Source organism: Myzus persicae, unplaced genomic scaffold (assembly GCF_001856785.1).
Source record: "Myzus persicae strain clone G006 unplaced genomic scaffold, MPER_G0061.0, whole genome shotgun sequence".
NCBI lineage: Eukaryota > Metazoa > Arthropoda > Insecta > Hemiptera > Aphididae > Myzus > Myzus persicae.
In genome coordinates this window covers 252,159-276,862 of record NW_019102150.1, presented here as the reverse complement: position 1 = coordinate 276,862, position 24,704 = coordinate 252,159, and the positions used below count along the sequence as shown (strand labels likewise).

Sequence of the window (24,704 nt, the reverse complement as noted above, 5' to 3'; positions counted from 1 at the left end):
AATTTTAGATTAACTTTTAAGTTTTAACCATTAACTTGATTTGGATATTAATTTAACTTAACTGAGTTAAAAAATACCATTAATTTGCCCAACTTTGCTCTTTTGTAGTTTTGTGGCCACAATGATGGTGTGATTTCAATATTTCATGCCTGCGAATATAGCAGGAGTGGTAAACTGAGTCCCAAATAATTGGGTGGATATTAGGGTTAGGTAAATTGAGTCCCGAGTAATAATATTTTTCGAAAAAATAATTTATAAATAACTACGACAATTTAAAAATAAAAAGTCTCTACATTCAACGAGTACTGTTTAGTGAGTAGTGACTATAGTCACCAATTAATGATTATCGATTACCGATTTGCCGATAGTGTTTGGAAAGACCTTATGAGCACTAAAATTGTCACACTATATTATCCGTTTATCGATTATCAAAAAAACGTATCGTCGAATAATACGTCAATTATACCGACTATGACAACTAATCGCCGGTTGTAGTTGAAGTGTTCAACTTCAAAATTACAGTTCTTAAAATTATTTATTACAAAAAACAGTGTGGTTTAAAACAATGGATTTAGTGACAAGTGAACGAAACAAGACAACTTTTATAGTTGACGGGCATAACGGAAAATGTGCTTTTTGGAAACTAATTCGATCGGGACTCAGTTTACCTATACCCTACCACAAAAATGGTACTTCGGACTCAATTATTTATACCTAGCCCCGAGTAGGTATAGACGATCGTCATGAAAAACATTCGTTCTAGCCAATTATTGATAATGCACATCACCTCAGTGTACCTAATAATACTTGAGTTGTATTATTGTAATAACTATAACTAATTAATTATTAATAATTATCATCTTTATATTATCATGTTTTGAATATGCCGACTTTTATGAGGCTGGTCGATGACATTTTTAAACTATAGGATTTATTATTTTCAAGGTAAAAATTTCCAAAAAGTGGTTGCTAATGTGTATTTTGCCGAGCCTATTCGTAGGTATATCATAAATTATAGTAAACAGTAATATATTATAATATTGTACAGTGGGTATCGAATAATGGTAATGTAAATAAAGACACTGTTTTCTGGTTTAAATATTCTGATGATTGGTACGTCGTGGACGAAATGAGTGATGACCTGCAATTAATATGCTATGTAAAACAGTTTAAGACAATCCAATCCAATGTATATTTACGAATATTATCAGTGCTAGAAATGGTGAATTGAAAATTCGCAAAAAAATAACGGTTTGCCGTGTTACAATGAAATATTGCAGTGTACAATGATGATCACCGGCACACGTGTACTTAAACACGGGATGTCGTAATAACAAGGTGAAAACCAAGACGGGATGTGAATCATGACGAATAATAAGCCGACCGGGTTGAAAATGAAATTAGACTGCAGTTAATCGCCACGAAATTGTACAACGCCCTGAATAGATTCGAAGAATTTAGACCCAAGCTCTCGGTCCCAAATGTGCCGGAGCATAAATTACGCTTTTCAAGAGCCGGTACAGTTTTACGGTCCAGCTGTGTGCACTATCTTTGTACAGGCATGTACGCGTTTTAAGTAGGGACGTAAAGCTTAATAAAATTCGTTTAATTCACACTTCCTCCTCAATCTTCAGCGTCTCTTGCAATTACGTAATGTAAAATAATATGTAACACGGTGTATTGGTAAATAAATTCAAGGGTACAAGCCGTTTTCTTGATTCGAATTAAAAAAAAAAATTATATAGCAATACATAGAATACATTTTACATTGCTTACCGATTGTCATAATTATAGTGAATTACTGAATAACTAAACAGATAAGTACATTATATGCCCCCACTACAATAACAAAAGAACAGACACTAAGTCTTAATAGATATTTAAGAAAAAAAAATGTTAACTTTAATTCATAAACGTTCATATCAATGAACATCAATTGTTCTTTATTTTTAAGACACCGTGCGCTTTATCGGGACCAATAACCACTTATCAATGGATGACCAATACTATAGCCCCGTTGAGACGTTTCTAAAAAATTACGTTGAACTAGAAAAATTAATAAGTTACATTAGTAAATTAATTTCTTACTCGCGTCATTGTGTTTGTATGAGATAAGTTTTCAATCTTTTCGTAGGTACACAAAAAAGTTCTATCGCGAGTAAAATCTCACAAACAATATTATAAATTATACGTAGGTAGATATAAAACATAAATTAAGATACCCCGTACTTCATAACTAAAGCAACAATAAACAGTAATTAATTATATTTTTCTAAACTCTTATCAATTATTTTACTCTGTGCAACAAGGAATTAATTCCCGAGTTTATTTTGACAGTTTAGTAATTAATTCTTTGAATATAAAGAGTTTTCCAAAATTCAATTCATTCTACAACTAATAAATAAAAAAACGATATCTGTTCAAAATTTGATCACACGTTATAGTATAAATTATAATTGTTTTATCGTAAAATTTGGATTTACGACGATACATTGACTTCATATTGTGTACACCACCATATAGACTATTTGGAGGACATAAAATGTTCAAAATAAATGATGACCAGGCCTAACCGTAGTAACAGTTTTTATATTTATATACAATCTAAATCTTATTTCAGTCATCAGTCATCTCGGTTGGCGTTTGGTTTCCAAGTGAGTGTGATATAAAATTGTCGAATTAACTTAGTTAGTAGTGCGAAACTCGCGTCCATTCAATTCGTTGAACGTAATTATTCAAAAAATAATACAATAACGCTTCCTGATAGTTTCGTGTAGCATTGTAATTTCCTATATTTCCTACCCGTAGATAATAATGACAGGTGGTAGGTAGGTACAATTCATTGAGTTATATTTTACAGAGTTTTCGTATATATTTCGTTTTTTTACATTGTTATTCAGTCCAATAAGTCACGTAATCAGAATTTTCTTTGTTCGAGTGGTCCGAGTCAGGTACCGGCTATTAAGTATTCTGCAGCGGTTACTTCGGCGACGACAAAAAAAAGTTAATAATCAAAATTTCTCATGATTCAATAATGTGAAAAAATAAAATGTTTTAATGACACGATTTTCCCATTTCGAATAATATTATGTCATTACACAGCAGTATTACAGGCAGGTAATGATAATAATCAGTGATCACTGTTATAATAATTAAAGCGGTGAAGAAAACCACCGATCAACGCCATAGCTCACGCAAAACCAATATTTTCCATTTAATGGGGGGGGGGGGGGATTGAGCTGTATAATATCAGTCCGAAAGCGGTTTTCATTGTGTGCATAAAAATTCCACCTTTAGGTCCAGCGTTCGATAATATTCTTATCTGCGGCGTGCGGAAAAAATTTGAAAAAAAATAAGCAGCGCACGAAGCCAAGACCGATAGACAACGATGTCATAATGTTACTGTTTGACAGTCTAATGTTATTGTGAGCCGTACAATATTATGATAATAATAATATATTGTCGGGTTTTATTACATCGAACGGTACGACACGAGTTACAATAATACAACAATATTTGCGAATAATCTCAACAACATGGCGTAATCTAGCGGTGGCGCACATAACATCAGACGCTCGGGTTAAAAGTTTGTCCAAAAGAAGGGATGACTGTAATCTGTTTCGGAGAGAATCGAGGAGATGAAATATTTTTTTCGAATCGCCGTCATCGCAATAACGTTATTCGTCGATAACTACACCGTATGAGTATTATTGTGATTTATGATTTATTTATTTATTTATTTATTTATTATAATATTGTCGTGCACACCGCAGTCGAGACGAACGAAAAAATGTATCGTTGTGCGACGACAACAGCAGTATAATAATAAATAGAAAATAATTAGAAATATTATATCATCGACTTCGGTAGTCGCACGAGTATACGGAGACGGCACGCCGCCGGTTACTGAGCCGAAATCCGTTAGCGACAGACGCCGCTACCGAGGGAGGGGAGGGGGGGAATAATAATTATGTTATAACGCCGTGCGTGATTTCCAAGTACAGTGGTCGTCGGCCGGTCGCTCGAAGTAATCTCACTTCGGTACTGGACAAAACGGAATAATGGATAACGTCATGTCCGTGTCCGCATATACTCTGTAAATAAATAAACACAAGCGGGACTGACCAGGGTTGGGCAGTATCTTCGATACAAGTATCCAAGATACGTATCTTAGATACAATTGTATCTTGTATCTTGTATCTCGACACAACTATGTGAAGTATCGAGTATCATGTATCGAGTATTTCATGAATTAATTTAATCGAAAGATACTCGATACATTAATGCTATATACTTTGAAAAATTAATTGTTTACGATTATTTTTACTCGTCAGAAACCACTTTTGAAAAGTTAGTGGTGTAATGGTTGTATATAAAATATAATATTATGTTATTTATTTTATTTTGTTTTATTACTAATGTATCATTATTATTACTGAAAGTGTCAATGTTTCTTATTTTATTTTTCATTCTAATTACTCAATGAAGTGGCCATCCCCACAATAATAAAAACATCATTTTTAAAAATCCAGTGGCTAATTTCAATAAAATGTTTTGAGTATCGAGTATCGATTATCTCGTATCGCGATATTCCAAAGCCAAGTACCGAGTATCTAGTATCGCGATACTGATTTTTGAGTATCTCGCCCGTCCCTGGGACTGACAACACTAAACGAAAATCGAAGTGTGTTCGTAAGGCGGCCGTACCTACTCACACATTTCGATGATACGATTGACTTCGTATTGCTCACGATCGACCGTGACTGTAATGAGCCTTTGCATTTTCATTTTCATTTTCATTTGCACGACCTTTGCATTTTCATCGCTCCTGCGGCAGCACTATCCTGCGCAGGATTTACGGTGAACGCGGACACCCCGTGGGCTTCGCGAAGGACGATTTTCAATTCGCCAAAATCCGCCGCTTCGTTTTTTACACTGACACGATTTATATTGATTCTGAGGTTGACGTTTTGAATTTTACGTCGACATTCTCCTTGGTATAATACTATAATATATTATTTTTGACGTGCAGACGGCTTGTTCCTCAGTAGTCTGCCAGAAGGAATCTGCAGGAGTCATATATATAATCTGTACAATATTATTTCGGCCTTGGTTCAATATATACAACTGGAATCGTTCTTCGAAAAATTGAGCTGCTGTGATCAAACGAATCGTGCGAATCAGACGATTAAAAATATCAAATGAGGAATATTAATTTAAAAGAATTGTAATGTGTTAAATATTTTAAATTATGAACCCACAATATGTCGTGTGTAGGACTATTGATTCGATTCTAAATAATAGATAAGTAACAAAAATAAAATACGTAGTTATAATGTTATGTATTTAAATAAAAAAAATCAAAGCATAACGTTTTAAAACCGATTTTATGGTGTTTTAACTATTATACAATCCGGTGAATCGTATTAAAAATATATTCCAAAATTACTTTAATCGATCCAAATTGGAAAGTTTGTTTTGTCATTTGTTATCCAACAGGTAGTTATTATATATATTTTTTGCATGTACATGGTTTAATAATTTCCTATATAAGTACGCTCTTAATTTCGGTTCGGATCATTTTCAGAGTGTCAGTCGTTTTGATCTTCAGTCGGTTTCGAGTCAGCTACCAGTTATCAACCATCCACGTTCAAAATAATACCAGAATAATGGACTTAAACACAAAGGTAAATCTCATACTTACTGCTCTCTTCTATTATACACCAATATAGTTTTATTTTAATCTATAATTTTGCGTTTTATACTAACTCACTAATTTAAAAAAATATAAAAATAAATAGATTCTAGTTACCACTGTCTATGTTGTTCTCATGGCGCTCAGATCATTCGGCCAATATGGGAACAGATACATCCAGAGGGGTCTCGCTCACGAATTTGAAGGATTTGATCAAGGAAAATACTCGGGTCACGTCCTACCGTATTCCCAACCTAATGGTCAGGGTTACACTTTAGGGTGGAACGGGTACCAAGGAGGAAACGTTTTCAATCCGTATCAGAAGCTAGGATATGGATATCAAAACCAAGGATTTGGCGGAGCTCTAGGATTTGCAGACGGAGGTCAACTATTCGGTATCCAGCAACCAGCAAATTTTATTGGTAATCAAAGATTTAGGGTATGAATAAAAAATATATTGTCTTTGTAAAAAATACAGTTTCAATTATTTAAGACGTTATAAAAACTGTACACAATTATTTTTACGGTTGGTAATAAGAAATAATAATAATAAAATAAATTATTTTTAAATGTTTACAATTAACAAATTTTACCTAATAAAACACATTACATTTTCATTTGTCTATACATTGAAATTATTTTAAAATAATATAATTTTGATTTCGTTTTTCGATAGTTATATTAAGCTTTAAATGCAAAGACTCAATTATAATTTTATAATTTGTTCTACCTTACATACTATGATACATATTTTATATTACATAGTCACATAGTTATACATCAGTTAAATGTGGAGTGTTATAATAAATTAGTACACGCTTTACTTTTGTAAATATTTATGTTTTCCCTTCAAAGGCTCGACTCTTCGTCTGATGGTTCTTTTGTACTGTATAAAACATTTTCATTAGGAGCTTTACTTACTTTTCTCGAAAAACGGACTTCTTTTCTACCATTTGAATTGCTGTCCTCTTTTTGATTCAAATCACATACCTTCATCATAAAGCCTTCTTCGCTCGGAAACCTTACGTTTATCATACCAGACCGTTCGAGAAATAATACTGGTGCGTCATCGGCCAAACGTTCGTTCTTTCTCGATCGGCTCAGTCTTTCGATAGATATTTGACGACCGTCTGAGACGGAATTCCTAAACCCATGCAAATATAATTCCCTACATTTTTTTCTGAACACTTTATGATAGTATATTAGGACCAACGGCACAAATACGTCAAACAGAATTGGCATTTTTGACAAGTACCCATCTAAGATGTCTTCCGGTGCTTCGTTTTCGGCCCAAGGATTGACATTCGGGTCGCTATAAAGGTAAACGCTTGACGAAATAAGACTTGGTGTTACAAGAATTGTATATGATGCGAATATTAATTTGGACGGCACAAGATGGATTTGGCTTCTTGTTTGGGTGGGTGTCACTATGGCGTTGGTCGATTTGGTAGTCGTTGAAGGTCGAGATACAAATATAAAATAAAATGATATCGACCACGGTATCATAAAACTGAAAACAATCAATAAAGATGGATAAAACCATCCGGTTGTATTTGCAATGAAGCCGCAACGACCCCTGAAAAAAAAACATTTTAAAATTATACTTTCATTTACTAAATATAATTTTAAATATAAGTAGCCAAGTAGGTGACTAGGTATTTGATTTGGCTGAAAACTATTATATTCAGTTGATAAAAATCGTGAAATCAATATTAAATCAATTTTTTTTAATAATTTTCTCATCAGTTCTAATTTTGTGTATATGTGACTAATTATCTTAAGTCAACTGTTGTAGCTTGTTTATTTCTAAAATGAATTGGTTCTCAACTGTCTGATTTATTATTAATAATGTATTATACAGATTATAGATATAAGTTACTTTAAAGAATTTATTTTAAATAGAAATGAGAATAATAAAATGATTGAATTGACAATGTCATCAAATCTGGACAAAATAATTAAATTTAAATGAAGTAATTACATTTTCGAAAACACTAATTGGAAATCCGGGAAAATAATTTGTTTCCACAGAATATTGAGATTCGCGTAATACGTTCACAAACAACAAGTTGACCAACTGGGAATTGAAATACTTGAAGATTGAATAGATTTTTTTCATATACTTGGTGCGGGTTTTCGTCATTTGTTGGTAGGTTGGTAATTATTGTTTCATCGACTTGTACACTTACAAATATACATATTTATTCAAATCATTAAATACGAAAATTTGACTATTCAAAACTTAATTATATTTGTATATGTCCAATAAGTAATGCATCACTACAAAATTAAGCTACGCTTTTGCCGTAGAAAAAATGAATTGATTAAAATGATTATGGGTTATAAAATGCAAGGCGGTGGTTAAACATTTTTTTTTTAATTTTCCACAAAACGTAATTTTTGTTTCATATCAACAATCTATTAGAACAATTGTTCTTCTACGGTTACAACTACTGTTAATAACATATTATACAAATTATACATTCCAAAGTGAAGTTTTTATAACTAATTTATAATTTTACTTTGACATACCTAATAATATGCACAACGTATTAATTGAAACCCTGATATTTATTACTTAGATGTTGTTATATTATTATAACAACTTATAGAATTTTCTCTGCAAACAGTGATAAAATGAAAAATATCAAAGTTTTTAAGTATTTAGTAGTTTTCTGTTTAGGTCATGCCCATTATCGTATATTTCCAACGATATTATATACATAGAACATTAGAACATGTTTGTTCTATGTGTATAATATCACCTAATGATTATGCAATAATGTTATACAAGTAAACTCTTCTACCCACCCCCTGCCAGAACTTTAAAACTCGTATTACTACGTGTGTATGGAATTTATGATTATTCAATTTTGAAAATACGTTCATAAATAATAAAGACTTAAGATTAAGATAAGAAACATGTGAACAGAAGCTTTAAATGTATTGTAATAATTTTATCATACATTTTCTGTATGAATACGGTTCCAAAATTACTTAAACGCGGCCAACGATATCGCGCGGAGTTGTTTACGCCCGATCGGTGCGATCCTCTTTCGTATTTCTATATCCTTCGATTCGCTCGAATCCGGTCGATTCGCTCGCAAAAAAAAAGCGTCCCGTGCGCTTATAACCGTGCAGCGACAGCCTGTCGCATACGTCGGGCGGCGGTGTATACGTACCTTGACGGGAAATACCGAGTGGTGAACAGCAGCGTTGGCGTGAGTATGACGTAGGTGTACATGGAAGGGGCGGCCCACAGGGTGGCGGCGGCCGGCAGGGGCAGCTCGGCGTAGTCGGGCCGGACGAAAGCGTTGAGGCACGCGAGCGCGGCGAACGTGACCAGCTCGACGGCGGACAGGGCGGCCGTCACGGTGGCCACGCCGCGGCACACGGTGGCCCCTCCGCCGCCGCCGCCGCCCCCGCCGCCGCCGGCCAGCAGCTCTCTGGTGGTGGCGCAGTGGCCGACCGCGGCGTCCATGGCGCACTGCAGGCACAGCGCGGACACGAGCACCGCGTACGGCGACCGCAGCCTGTCCGCGGTCACGATGCCGGTCAGCACCATGACGTTGGACGCGACGGCCGCGGACGACAGCGTCAGGTAGGCCGCGGCCAGCGACACGGACGACGGGCGCCACGGCGACGCGCCGGCCGCCGTGTCCGGCATTATGGACAGCGTCCCGTTCGGGTTGGCGTACACCACTTTGACGTCCATGTGACCGCCGCCACCGCTACTGCTGCCACTGCCGCCGCCGTCTCTGCCGCCGCCGCTGCTGCCGTCGACCCCGTCGAACATGCGACCGGCGCGATGGCGGTCCGTCTGATGGCACACACAAATCAAAAAATAAATACTCAATATGAATATCGAGTTCGACCGTGGGCGTTGTCGCGGGGGGTTGATATGGGGGATAGATCCCTCCCCCCCCCCCCCGGAGGATCTTTATTTTCTTACATTTTAGTGATACACGTTTTGTCTACTTTTGATATTATAATATTATGTCTGTGAATTGTGACAAGTTATTATTTTTTTATTTTTTCTTTATCGCGATTATTGATATATTATGATATTGTGATAGTAATAACAACGCAGTGATAACAACTTACAAACATATTACGTATGCTATTATGCTATTACTCTATGTGTTAACTAAAGTGTGGTTCGTTATTACCGTTAATCAATAATCCGTATTATGTGATTCATTTTTCGGCTGGTTATTTACACAGACTTAATCTATATTATCTATTATCTGCGGTTACTTACAATTTGTTATCATAAACGTTTTCGTATTTTTTCAATTAAAAAGTGACAATTCACAATTGTGTTCTGACGACCTGACGTTCTATTCTATTCTATCGATTGTACGAATATTGTTTGATTTATTAAAATGAAAAGAAATAGTAGTGGTATTTTAAATTTTTTCTCGAAAAAAAAGCTGTCGATTCTACTTCTACTATTACAAGTGAACCTATTGAAAATAACAATGCTGATAATCAACTATTTTAATTTGAATTAAACATAAAATTAATAATCAAAATATATCATTAAAACTGATTTATACAATTGTTTTATATTTTAAATAAAAAGTGAAATAAAATATCTTAAAAATATGCTATAAATTGACCAGTTACAGAAGTAGTTAGTAGTGTAGAACGGTAAAGAGAATTGATAGAGATCATGGACTGAAAGTTGAAAGTTGAAAGTATTGTGTTTTGAAATGTTTGGTAAATTATTATGGTTTTAAAATGATTATTAAAGTATGAATGTTGAAAAGCTTAGTTTTTGGTTGCATTATTTTATACATAATAACACACGATTTGTAAATATTATGACTATACGGTGGGTGTGGGGGGCTCTGCCACCCCCCACTTTTAAATTCAAGTACATTTTCAGACCCCCCCCCACCCCCCCTCTCCATAAAAAAATTCTGAGAACGCCACTGAGTCGGACTGCCGGTGTTTAAGTCAAGTGTAGCCAGGTTTTAATATACCAATCTTTTTATCAGGTTATGCCGGTCGCGGTTAAGGTTAAGGTTATAGGTTTCGTATTTATGGACGACGAGACCAGAATGTACGAAATTATAATATTGATTTAACTCTATCGCGAGAGTTATAATTCGAAATCTTTTCTTATCTACAATGCAGCAGATTGTGTTCTAATTGAACTCTGAAAACAATTTAAAAAAATCACGAGTTCCGTATAAGGTAAATGTTTTTGCGCGATTCAGAATATGTACAGAAGAGACAGTGGGATTTCTCAGGAAAATGTTTCGTGGTAAGTTTTGATTTATTGAGCGGATTATCGCCGTTTGAAAATGGAGTGGTTATACCGTGTGAAGAAATTAGAATAGTGCCAGATGGAACAAATCGATGCTTCAACACATCCTAAAACCAAAATATCCTGTGATAAAATATCACAACTATAATGCAAGGTTACAATAATTTTAATTATTTTAATTAGTTGCTTGACAATAATGTTTTATTTAAAAAGCAACATGCATTAATATACTCGCTTAATTATAATAAGTACATTTTTCTAAAAAATGTATTATATGAAAATATACATTATGGAGAAAAAAACTTAAAAACATGAATAGTAAAATAAAATAATTTAAACACATAATATTGTTATAGTTAGTTGAGCGTGTTAAAGTTTACAAACTATGTAAATTCCTTTTCAAGAATGTATAATTATAGAAATAATAAGGTTTAAATTAATTATCTCAATTTGATGCAATATTTAAATCGACAAAAAATTAAATTAAATATTACCTATTTCAAATCATAATATGAATTATTTATCGTTAGGTATTTTAATAATGTTTCATAAAATTGGGTTGGAGAATGCGCAGTAACCTTTTTCAATCATTATTCAGACTCAGTAGCATATCGCGGAGGTTTATATAAATATGTATAATAGATATATATTATATTGAAATAATTGTGTGTTGAAAAGATTAAAAATAAAAGAAGTGAAGAGCGTTTAATTAAATAATTATTTAAAAGTCAATATAATGTAAGTGGCGCTATAATATACCATTATTCATTATTGTACCTACTGCATAGTGATGTTCTTAACTATTTTTGATTTCATGTCACTTGACATCGTCGTTATTAATTACATGTTTTATACGTATACCTATATGGCACATTTTACCTTAATTAGGTACTCTAATTACAATAATTAAGCACCTAGTACTCCGTTATATTATTAAATCGTTTACATTGGTTGTTTAATGTTTTTTAACATTCAGCCATATAGGTATAACTATATATTATACCGCGTTTATAATATAATTGATTCTACGTGATTTAAAAAAAAACTGTGAATCCATAGATTTTATCCTTTTCAACCCTGATATTTTATTAATGGTTAAACCAATTTTCAACTACGAAATAATTAACACATTATCGTGATTTTGAATTTTTTTCAAAATTAGAACCCCCAACACGATTATAAAAAAAAACAGAACCGTGTATTTTAATATGATACTCGTATTTTTTTTAATTACTGTAAGAACTACATAAGAGCAATCGTATATAAGCTTTTTTACTTAGGTAACACAAGAATCTGTTTAAAAAAAAATGTCAACATTTAAACTACATATTATATATTTATTATTATCTAATAGCTTAAAAAAACCAAATACATTTCAATATTATGTATATTTATGTCCATAAAATGCTAATTATTGAGATATCTTTCCTGAAAATATCAGGTAGGAGGTTAAATAATAAGCGTCTAAATCTATTTAAAGATGTTCATATCTACACGAGTAATAAGTTATAACAAAATAACACGTAAATACTTATAATAATAATACCTAACATACAACCCCCACTCATCGCCCAAAAAAATAAATCTAAGGTCTGTGATTTCTTAATCAAATTAATTAAATTTATCCATTGACTGTGTGATAATAAACTAAAAGTATAAACTAAAACATAAAAACCACATAATATTATTATTTATTATCATATTGTAAATGATTTGTCATCAGTGATTAAACGCATATTGTGTTGAAGTCTTGTAGATACACATTATAATGACAATGTACGTGAACACATTTATCTTTCTGTCTAGTCAGATCAAATTTATCTATTTTGATCTTACTAGACAAACTGTTTGCGTCATTTTAACAATGCATCATCTTTCTATGATAATTATTGTTGTGAATAACGTTTGGATTGTTTGAATTTTCACGACTATTCAATTTAAATGTCGAAAATAATCTAGATCTACAAATGTCTCTTTGTTTTAAACAACGCTAAGCCAACTCACGTGCAAATTGGGGTTAGGAATATACCTTTCGGATCTTACCCACGTATGTTACAACTTAAAATAGTTATAACTTAAAATATAATAATATATTTTAATACAATACAATTAGTAGATTATATATATTGATAATATTTGGCATCGTTAATTATAATTATATAAATCCTAAATTTATCTCGCCGATATTTAAATATTTTTAACAGCCGTGACCTCTCAATATGTAGATGGTGGAAATCATTTTTTGTATTCTCAGTATCGCAATTCGGCAGGTATAATATGTGTATGTACTATTGTGTAATAATTGCAGAAATAACTAAGAATCAACATTTGTATTGGTAACTTCTGACAATATACACTACACTCCGTGAGTTGGTATAATAATAGTTTACGTGCAACGAATAATGTGACAACAGTCAACGTCTCCTTTACGGTAAAGGTCGAAGGACTTATTTCATTCTTTTATTATTTTCTTTTTCATCAAACTTAGATTTTATACTAATGCCGATGCTTTTGCGTCAACTTCAAAAAGTCTTAAAGATAGTTTTCAAAGTTTACACAATGCTATTCGGGTTTCTTTGCACACACTGACATACACACACTTATATTTGTTAACTAGCATATAAATATATGCAAACAAACTAATGGCATTAGTAAGGACTTTGGTAAAAAAAGAATGGGATACCTACAAGTGAAACCAACAACCGTGGAGCTTATAATTTAAATAAACTGGCATGACACCATCGCCCACCACGGTATATTTAGCAATTACTGAAACTGTTTAAATATTGTACAAGACACGCAAAAGTACCAAAATTGTTCATTATAATACATTATGTATGTGCATTTAAATGATAATAAAAGGAAAGCGTTAACAATAAAATCTACACGGATGGTCATCATTACAGTACATGTTGTGTCGAATGAATAAAATAATAGTATATATACAATTTCTAACTTTAGATTAAAATATGTATTTTACTGGTGTACAGTTCGCTGGTAATTGTGTTATTGTTTTAATATTTTTTTTTATACGAGGTAATTATATTGTCAGTTGTGCGAGTATGATAATATCGTACCGCATTCGTCTCCGCACTTGCCGAAAAGTGGTTATTTCTCGAGTTTAATAATATCATTATGTAGACAGAACTGCAGGCACGAAGTATACCGTGTACAACAAAACATTTTTATGTCATACGAAAATATTGCTTTTTTTTTTATTTAATAAGGATTAGGAGCAATGGGGTGGAGAAATGGCATGTTTTCGTATTCATTGAATTCCTAACCAAAACCACTGCGTTTTTTTTTTCCATCCTTTTGTAATATTATAATATAATATTTTACCTTGGACGACGAACACATTATATGTATAGTCGCCATAAAACCAGACCCCAGCAACATTTGTCAGACACATTTTCAGGTAAACCATGAATATAATCCGTAGCCGCCCCTACCGACCGAGATCGTTTGTGTGTAAAATATTTCTACTTACCCGAACCGTATTTTGTACTGCGGCTGCTGCAGGTGTGCACACCGGGGGCTGCGGCTTGACCGAAAATAATTGAAAAATATCATAATGCCGTCTTTCTGCGATCTATTATACTAGATTGTCACATACCAATGCCGATTAAATATAATATTTCGAGACAGAATAAAGATATTATCAAGTATTGCTGAAGGTTTTATAAAGGCTTAAGGCTTTCGGGTTTATCGTTTGGATTATAACGGATATAAATATTCGAAATAACCTTTTAAATTAATGTACAAGTATATTATACCGACTTATTATTATCATTGTAATAATAAATACATGTAACATGTCGTTTATTGTTATAAGTTCATAACATATAACTTATAAAATTATTTTATAATAAAACGCACCGATATCATAGTGGGTCTATGTGAGAATAAAAAACTGAAGAAAATATTAAATGTATATTTTTACTATACATAAATATATATCTATATTGATGAACAAAAAAACTATAAAATGCGCTATACGACTTAAAGTACCACTAAAACACGATTTTCTTTTCAAAAACTTTTTATATACAACTAACTTCCATAAAACTTGTGTGTTCACAAAATCCTAAATATTTTTCTCTCTTTATTTACACTCACATTTGCGTAGGTACCTATAAGTATTTGTACCACAATAATACAGTCTAACCTTTAAACTTTTTTTAAAGTCTTATTATTTTATTCAATTGCGAAAGTGAAAATATTGAATCAAATAAATGTAACATATTTTTTTTTTCACTTAGGTTTTCCCATATTGATTATTATTGTTCATAAACATTTACAAAAATTACTGTAAAATGTTTAACATTTTATATTGAAACTAATATCGTAGTAAATGAATTCCAAATATTTCTCAAAGTGAAAGACTGAATAATATTTTTAGAGCACGTTGCGGACCCTCGCTTGTTCCCAGAACACCATTTTTTGCATTCCTTCCGAGAATATTGAACTACGTTGACGTCAAAAAAAATGTGTAATATATAGGTACCGAGTAAAAACAATTTCAAAACGATGATCTCACCCTACTACCCCGCACTACCATGTACGACATACATGTCGAGAGTAAACTAGTAAACGAAAAGCGCCCTCTATGTCTTGACGCTTTCCGCACACTCATTGAATTTCTACAACAGTAGGAAATTGTCTATGATTTTATGCAATACCTGGTCAATAGATAACAAAAAAATAGTTTAAAATTAAAAATATATAACTGCAATTCGCGACGAACACAAACGCAAAATCAAATCCGACAATTTACATTATAACCTTGTACAGCTGTTCCGCCGCATTACGCATCGGTCTCCCCTAAGTGTATGAATTTGAAATTTTATTTTAAGATTTTAAGATTTTTATACCAAGATGGTTTTTAAATAAAAATAACAGATTATAAGTAGGTACTCGTAATTCGTATTATATTATCGGACAATCAACTTTTTTTTTAAATTTATACTAAAATTATGTATTTACAGTTTACACTTGTAATAGATTTTTATAATGCATTTTTTAAAACTTTTTATTGTAATTTATACTAAAGTTATTAAAAATAAACAAATTTGTGGATCATAAAAGCATTTATTTTTAGGGCATTATTTAGAGTTTTTAGGTCGTAAAAGCATTTTTTTAGGACATTTTTTGGGGTTTTTAAGGCATTAAAATAATAGCCCTAATTATAACGTAGGTGAATGACTTGCGTCTTGACTTGGCGCCGCTCTTGGCTCGTAATCCGTCTGGCGGCGTGAAAACGGCTTGATCGAGATTCGCGGACACTGACTAGCAGAAAATACGCGGTTACCGTGGTCACCCGCAAGCGAGAATATCGAGAAACACTAACCGTGATAACTGTTAGCGGTTTAAACTGTTAAGTCTGCCACCTCGAATAGCGACCGCGGTCCAAGTTGTACACTAATGATGTGTACCTATTATAGCTGATAGGCACGTGAAAACACCAGCGAGTGGGTAATCTCGATATTTTCCGTCGTCCGTCGATTTAAATGGAAAAGCTGGCCGTCACAAATATTGTCATTATTATATTATTGTAATATAATGGTATTTATAACGAATTATAGCATAGCATTGTACTAGCGAGTACAATCCATCTATTCCAGCCCAACGAAACAGTTTTCCGAGGATTACGAGCCGAGGGCGGCTTGTCAAGGCAAGACACACGTCATATAATTCTGTCACCGTCTATATATTATTTACACAATTTAAGCTATGTCTTAGGAATTTTAGTTATTCATACGCTTCTATACGGTCGTTACATTGACGTTGTTAATAATTTATTGCATTTACATATTATAATACGAGTGACCTATAGATGAGTATGCGCAGATAATTTTGTAAAATCCGAGTTAAATCTTGATAAAACAGTCGCGAATGGGTAATAAGCTATATGCTGATTTTTAAACGTCCGTTTTTCCGAAACCCCTATACCTACAAACTTCCGATTTTTTTTTATGCAAATATATAATAAATAATAATTATTCAAATTAGGTAACAATTTATGACACACAATCTATTTTGAATGCATGACCAGAACCTGCTGGTATAAGAACAATATATCAACAGCTATGTAAGATACAGTAAAATATTAAAATTGTTAAGACAATGTGTTCAGTTGTTCAGTAATAAGATAAGGCACACTAAATTAGAAAATTAGAATTGAGACATTTTTTATATATTTCATTGATAATTGAGAGTTATTATCTTTGCTATGTTAATCATATTAGCTCAGCATATAGTTCAAATTAAGAATGAAAGTAAAAGTATACCTAAATATTAATCACAACAACTAGATAAAATTAATTACAGTTAGGTAATAACTACTAACGAGCAATGACAATTATTACTGTTCAAACGTTTTAGGAATCATTAACAATTACAATTATAATTGTTAATAAATAAACATTTTATTGTTTACTAACATTAACAACTAAATATAAGCATACGTGCTACATTACTATTGTGTTATATAGTACAGACGATCAGATTAATTGGATTTATAGAAGCATTAATGTTATTCACAAGTCACGACGGAACTTCCATATTATATCAAAAGTTAATACAAAACTACATAAATTGTATACTAATTGTATAATATTTACTGGTTAAAAAATAAACACTATACCTTTTATCAATCTTTAATAAAAATATGGTATAGGTAATGGTCTGAGGAAGAGCTATAAACCGAAATAAACTACATGCAATATTAGCACACTAGCACGGAACACCTCTCTAAAAAAACTTTATCACAAACCTAGACTTTTTTTAAGTAAACTTTTATACTCTAAAAATAAAATATAAGCCGTAGAACGATTATATTATTAAAAAAACATGTATTGTGCATCATGAACCTAACCTATTACTTATTTTTATATAAGTCATCCAAAAATGTAAAACAATATATATGACGATTTAATATTTCAAAAAACAAATACATAAAAAATCTGAAATCAAAGTACATGTACTATAATGGCTTTATATAATAACTGAATGGCGACTAAATGAAAAGCTTCTGATGTATACGAAATTGTCCAATATTTGTTATTTTTATGTTATTAGTAAGGAGATGATTATTTACAAATTAAGTAGGTAATTATGTTAACTAATCAGACTAACTATTATCTATATCACGTTATCATCTATTATTATAAATATTATTAACTTTGTTACTAATTGATATTGTAAGTATAACGTTTATTAGATTAAGGATAATCAATTTTTATTATCCATACAAACATATATTTAGAGACTCTTTCCTATGAAAACAAACAAATTATCCTTGGTAACACAAGATGGAAGTGCGATCATAATAAATCATACACCATGTAAATGTCCATAGGTATACGGTTTAAATAAACAAATTATTATTATTATTATTATTTACAACAATTGTTTGACTTACTTTACTTAATCAGAATTTTTCTCGTCGTAATTCAATCCCATATGGTTGATTCGCGTGATAATGCACCAAAATGCATATTATATGTCGGAGCATATTTATGAAAATGCTGAAAGTATTCCTGGAGTTCTGTTTAAGCCGTATGTTGCCAATAGAAACCATGTGGACAACTACAGCTTGTAACCTTGTTGTATGAAATTTAATCGATAGTCTAATAACCCGGCCAAAGCCATGCCATAGACAAATTGAGCAAACCGGGGTTAAGCGAATGACTTTTTGTACAGTAAAAAACAATATATAATAATTAATAACTAATAAGGAATCACTATGGAATTATACAAGCAATGGTATGCATTTCAAACGCGCATTCGATTATATCTAATATTATAGGTAGAACGTCAGAGATCTTTCAATTCGAAAAAATGTGTCACTCAAATAATTTTAGTTAGGTTAATATAATTATAATGTTATGCGAAACAGCCATAATATAACTGGGTGCAGAACGTAGTATAACATTTATAAAATACCTTAAATAACTATTAAGTTCGGAATCAATATTCTTTTAAAACACCTGAACTAAAGTGTATAATACGCAGGATGCAGTACAAAATGACTACTTAAAAAATTCGAACAAAAAAATTAAATTTACGGGTCATGAAGGCTAAATCACTGTATAATGAAAATGAGTTAGCAATAAACATTAAAAGAATTGAAGGTAGGTACTTACTTATAATATCTATGCACTACCAGTAAATAATAAATTACGTTGATAATTATATTCTAAATTCTAATATTCTAGAGCTCTACAGTATGTGACTGCGGGCGGCACCGTTCTGTATAATTTATTTAATTCAATTGTGTGAATCAGTTAATAGGTACACATATAGTAATATATATTGAGTTTTTAATATTCATACTATTTTATAATTATTTGTTCTGAAATCTAATCATTTAACCGCTTTATCATTAAAATAGATACATACATTTTTCTGATTAATTTTTCATAGTAAAAAGTATTTCTTAGTTTCTGAACATTCGGTTTCACGATAAAAAAGTATTTCTTAATTTATGAACATAATAACTTGCTATTATGTCTATATAGTATAATATACCAATTTCAATCAATCATGATGTGTGAGGAAATAGGTACTTCATAGTTTTTATTATTCCTATACAATTAACAGCGGAACACACAAATTACGTATTAGTTATTAATATTAATTAACTTATTAAGTATTTTAAAATTTAAACGACGAATGCACATTTAAAAATAAATCGAAATTCCAATTATTTTTATAATGCTGAAATTAAATTAACTAAATCTGTAAAATATCATGAACTCATTTTTTCTGGCATTTTTTGTATAACTTGCAATTTAGTCGATTCTTGAATTTAATGATCATGCACGAAGCTTTGAAGACAGTATTATGCTTTTATACACATGGATTCTAACACCATTAAATACAGAGAAAAAAATCGATCTTTATTTTTATGATTTTCGAAATAAAGTGTACTATGACATTGAAAATGTCATATAATTTTCGATTACACATTCAAAACTATCGAGCCTTGTTATGTGAAAGATTCGCTGACAAACAACTGTATTACACCGTGTCGATGACGTATGTTGAAGTAGTATTCAGAAAAATGAATCTCGAAACATGTAAGAACTTTTAACACTCGAAAAATAAAATAATACAACCTGTCTTAAAATTCTTATTTCACCATTGCCCCGAATTGTTGTAACTTTTCCAAAATGATTATATACCTGATAAAAAATATTTCTAATTCAAAATCTAACATTGTGTGAAGCAAAGAAGTTGTATATGTGATATTATACCAATATCAGAGTGCCACGACCACATAGTGTTATCGAACTTTTCTTCACGAAATAGATACCCATTTTATGAACTTTTATCATACCGTAATGGACACAAATTTTATCCATTTCACCGTGTATATATTTTTTTTAAATTGACACTACCTACACGGGTAACTTTTAGTGAAAGTAAAAGCGCCCGCAAGATAAAATCCTACCAGGGAAGTATCAACTTTTATCATTATATTCCGTCGTTTTACTTAAAATAAAACATTTGTCCTAGAAATATTTTATAAACTTTATGAGCATATTCCATAATATGGGACTTGCGAGATATTATAAAATACATTCAGTTCGAAAAATCACCAGGTGACAATGGCACCTTTGTTACTACTGTGAGGGCGCCCTCAGAAAATAGTCGTGTTATTGTGTTATTATAATATAATAATATACTAATATTAAGCTATAAATGTAATGAATAATATTATACTATCCATACACAGTCATATGAGTCGTGAGATAATTAAGTCAATAATTATTAATATTTATAAAATACACATGTTTCAATTGAACTGCTGCAGGTGTGCACTATTTATTATAATATATTATGTAGACTGTATGACAATTCCTTCGTGTATCACTATTATGTTTAATGTTTATTGATATTTAACTATCCAAGTCTGCTAGTACTCATCTTATTCCATAACATTAATATATTATTTTGTTTTATGAATAGGTACACAAAGGCACAATGATAATGTTATTTTCTGATGACTATTACACAAAAAATTAGCCAATGGTAGTATACCTACATTTAAAAACGTACAAAACTTGTGTCCATTATATGAACCTAAAACGTTTACAACATTATAATCGAATTCATCGAATGGATATTCATTAAGTACACGAAAAGTTTGATTAGTGATTACAATATTACATTATACAGATGCGACATTACTATAGGTATAAGCATAACAATATCAAACTGGTAACAATCGTACATTTAAACGCATCACGAATTGTAGGAAAGATTGATTAAACACAAAATATATATATTTCTTGAAAATAAAATCTAGGTTATTCTTAACCTAGAGACTTTTAAGTGAAATCATTCTACATTTAATTCCCATTTTGTACTTCAAGATTTTATGAACTTATATTTGTGTATTATAAGTTATTATATTATATGATTAATTATTTTTAATTACCCATAGGTATGTACATTATCATCAGATATTTAAGTATTAAGCTTTTGACATGGACACAGTGGTCAGTGATTCAATTGCAATGTGGTTTTAGAAACTCCAAAATCAGAATAATGTATCGTTGTTATACTATTACATTCAATACGTATACAGTATCGACGGATTTCATTCTTTGAACTATATAACACCAATACATTTATCAAATTTACTTTTGTCATACACTCATATTACTGTGCAAATTATTGTAAACTGAGTTGTTTAAAATGAAATATTATGTCGGCTACGATTATTAGCTGTGTGACTGACTAACGACTGTGAGTATTAGATACGCTATTTAGAGTTCCGCCCAAGTACTTATAATAAATAAGTAATAGTTTGTTATAGAACAAATTCGTGCTGTAATATATTGGTATGGCCTCGCGATTTAATCAACTGGAATTCTAAATTTCGATCAAAACAATACCGTGGGAGGGTGGGAGAAAAACATTGTATTTTAAATCATTATAATACATTATACATGAATTCATGTATTATGTAGTGCGTACCCATTAGTACATTATTGTTTATACAGCGAGGATATAGCACCGAGGCGCGTCTACAGGTCGTGCCAATTTATATAATGATGTACAACCTGCGAAATTTGACAGAACATTAATTGTACCTAAATGTGATATCAATATAATATCGAGGTTCTTTTTAAATATAAATATTTAATTTTTAATTCTATCTCTTTGATTAGTTATTATTGATTTTTGTGCCGAAACAATCATCTATTTTTTACGTTTAACTTGGGGTCAAACTGCTTATCCCCACCTGGTTTCACATTCACATATTATTAAACTTATTATACGCTACTTACGAAGAAGGTCTAGACACGCCTACGCGACGAGAAGTTTGGTGTTTTAATACGACCCTATGTAGGTAGACAATGGGAACCAATCATGCGGTCATTCGTAGTGGGCAAACAACATGTCGTGATTTCGTACGAAATTAATTTTCCAGCGTGATCACAGATGCTCACAAAACGTCGAACTCCAGACGCCCAGATAGAAAGTGTTGAACAGGGCTATGCGGTACGACTGACGAGGAATATCCTAAAATAAAGGGGCTAAGGAAAAGGGTCAGTGACGATAAAATGGATGAAAGGCGACGCAATATTCGTCGAGCCGTAAAATAAATTTAGGCTTAATACGAGATAAAAAAAACTGTTTTTTTCGCGAGTTTGCGGTGGACGGTGGTCGAAAGAAGAAAATCGGTGATGTGACGTGACACGTTTACTGCCACACCACAACAATATTACTTATATAGTAATAACCTATAGTGGATTAGCTGCCGGTTGTTGTGACACGTGGAGGGTTATAGACTTTTGGTTGCAGTGTAACAGTTGAATATAATTTATATTTTAGCGGATAAGCCTAACCGAGAGACCGGGATTTTTTTCGGGACCTGTCCGTACGCATTTTGGGCAGTGAGGCCCTTTTACGCCGTTTGACGGGTGTCGGGTGTATACTGCGTGTAGGCTTTATATTGATTATCAGTATACTACTAAAATACTATGGCCTATATAATATGGAGTATGGTCTGCGGCTTACGTACAAGCATAATATGTATTATACCTTATATTTTATTATCCGGTGGAAGACTTAAGCGCCAAAATAAGATAAGAAAAAAAAAGTCGTATCGCACAAAAGCGCCAGAAATTAAATAACAGATATTAAGTTTAGAACTATATATCGCTCAAAAACTCCAAACGCTTAATCTTAATCGACAAATGTATTATCTGATTACGATAGATTATCAAATAGACAGTGTGTAAGCAGTTTGTGTTATAACATATTGTTAGGAGGTACCTATTTCGTAAGCATCCGTGTAAGCGTCAATATTGATGTGCATGTATATTATAATTTATCATCGACATTTTATTTTTATAAAAAATCAACTAATTTATTAAATGTATTAAATATTGATGTGCATGTACCTACCTATATTATAATTTATTATCAACATAATAATATTAATATAATATAATTTTTATAAGATATAGACATTTTTAAATAAAAATATAAAATATAAAATACAAACATTTCTAAAATAACTACCTACTTAATACTTATATAAAATATTAATTTTGGCCCAAATGATAAGTCATTTTTGTATCTTTAGCGCTTAGGTCATACAACCATTTTATCACATTAAAAACGATTAAATTCTGATCGAAATTAAAAACTAAAAAGGTCGACAATTTCAAATTTCCTAACCTAATATAACTTTTCTCAGATTTTTTTTGATTTATGTCAAGGCTTCGGCCGCGTTCGCGTCACCCGGGCTTTAGCTGGGTTGACACTGATCTGTGATAATATGTTTTAAGCCGCCTATACTATTTTGTGAATGGAAAAACGTTAATTTGCAATTGTTAAGCCGGTATGGTCGTGATTAACGTTTATGAAAAAATAAATAATTTTACATAGTATATATTAGAATACCAAGTAATGCCGTGCATTCGTGTCGGCGTTAAAAAAGAGTCCTTTCGAAATGCGTACCTTCAACTTTTAATTCCCCGTGAACCCTTTGTATAAAATATCTTATCGCAGTGTATGGCTTCGCCAAAACAGTGTTGTTGTACGTTTTCGTCTGAACCGTCAAACAGGTAGAGAGCAGCCTTTGAGCACGTTTATTTCCGGGACGTCACCCGGACCCGGTTACCCGGTACGTGGTCACGGCGGCACGCGTAACGCACAAGCGCATCGCCGCATGGCGGGCGAGTGGTACGAGAGGAGAGGGACGGCGCGGCGAGAGAGCGCGCGTCGTCCGCAGCCGCCGTCGTGCCGCCGGTCTCGTCCGATTCGCGTCCCCGGCGAGTTTTAGTTCGGGGAGCAGACTACCAGATGGCCTCGCCGATACGCGTCCGCCGGTAAATCGATATCGAACACAATGCGTACGCGAAAAGGCCCACCCGCCGCCGCCGAGCGCGCGCACGCGTCGTACCGAATAAGACAATAATAATATGTGTAATGAAATAAAAATAATAATTATTATTATTATTATCGTTATGAGGCCCCTGGGCCCCGCGGCCAGTGGTGTGAGTGTAAATTGCAAGTCGTCGTAAAGCGGCCGCATCGTGCGCCGTTTGGCGGGTGGTCAGTGGCCGCGTGGACGGGACGACGACGCGTTTTTCGTCGGGCCGGGCGGGGGCGAGTGGTGGTTACTCTGCCGGGTACGTCGTATGGTCGTCACCGTCGTCGCCGTCGTCGTCGTTGCCGCCGCCGCCGCCGCCGTAGTAGTAGTAGTAG

At 32.6% G+C, this 24,704-nt stretch overlaps 2 protein-coding genes across 2 annotated transcripts; one reads left to right on the top strand and one right to left on the bottom strand.

Annotated features, from left to right (window-relative positions):
* The first annotated feature begins 5,600 nt into the window (after window positions 1–5,600).
* Window positions 5,601–6,210, top strand: LOC111031393. The gene is made up of 2 exons (XM_022311307.1): window positions 5,601–5,687; window positions 5,802–6,210. The coding sequence occupies exons 1-2, from the start codon at window positions 5,670–5,672 to the stop codon at window positions 6,138–6,140; spliced, it is 357 nt and encodes a 118-aa protein (XP_022166999.1). The 5' UTR covers window positions 5,601–5,669; the 3' UTR covers window positions 6,141–6,210.
* Window positions 6,211–6,320: 110 nt separating this feature from the next.
* LOC111031399 lies at window positions 6,321–18,665 on the bottom strand. The gene is made up of 3 exons (XM_022311315.1): window positions 18,394–18,665; window positions 8,878–9,515; window positions 6,321–7,271 (listed from the first exon to the last, which is right to left on the bottom strand). Exons 2-3 carry the CDS (start codon window positions 9,489–9,491, stop codon window positions 6,545–6,547), a joined length of 1,341 nt encoding a protein of 446 aa, XP_022167007.1. The 5' UTR covers window positions 9,492–9,515; window positions 18,394–18,665; the 3' UTR covers window positions 6,321–6,544.
* Between the last annotated feature and the right edge of the window lie 6,039 nt (window positions 18,666–24,704).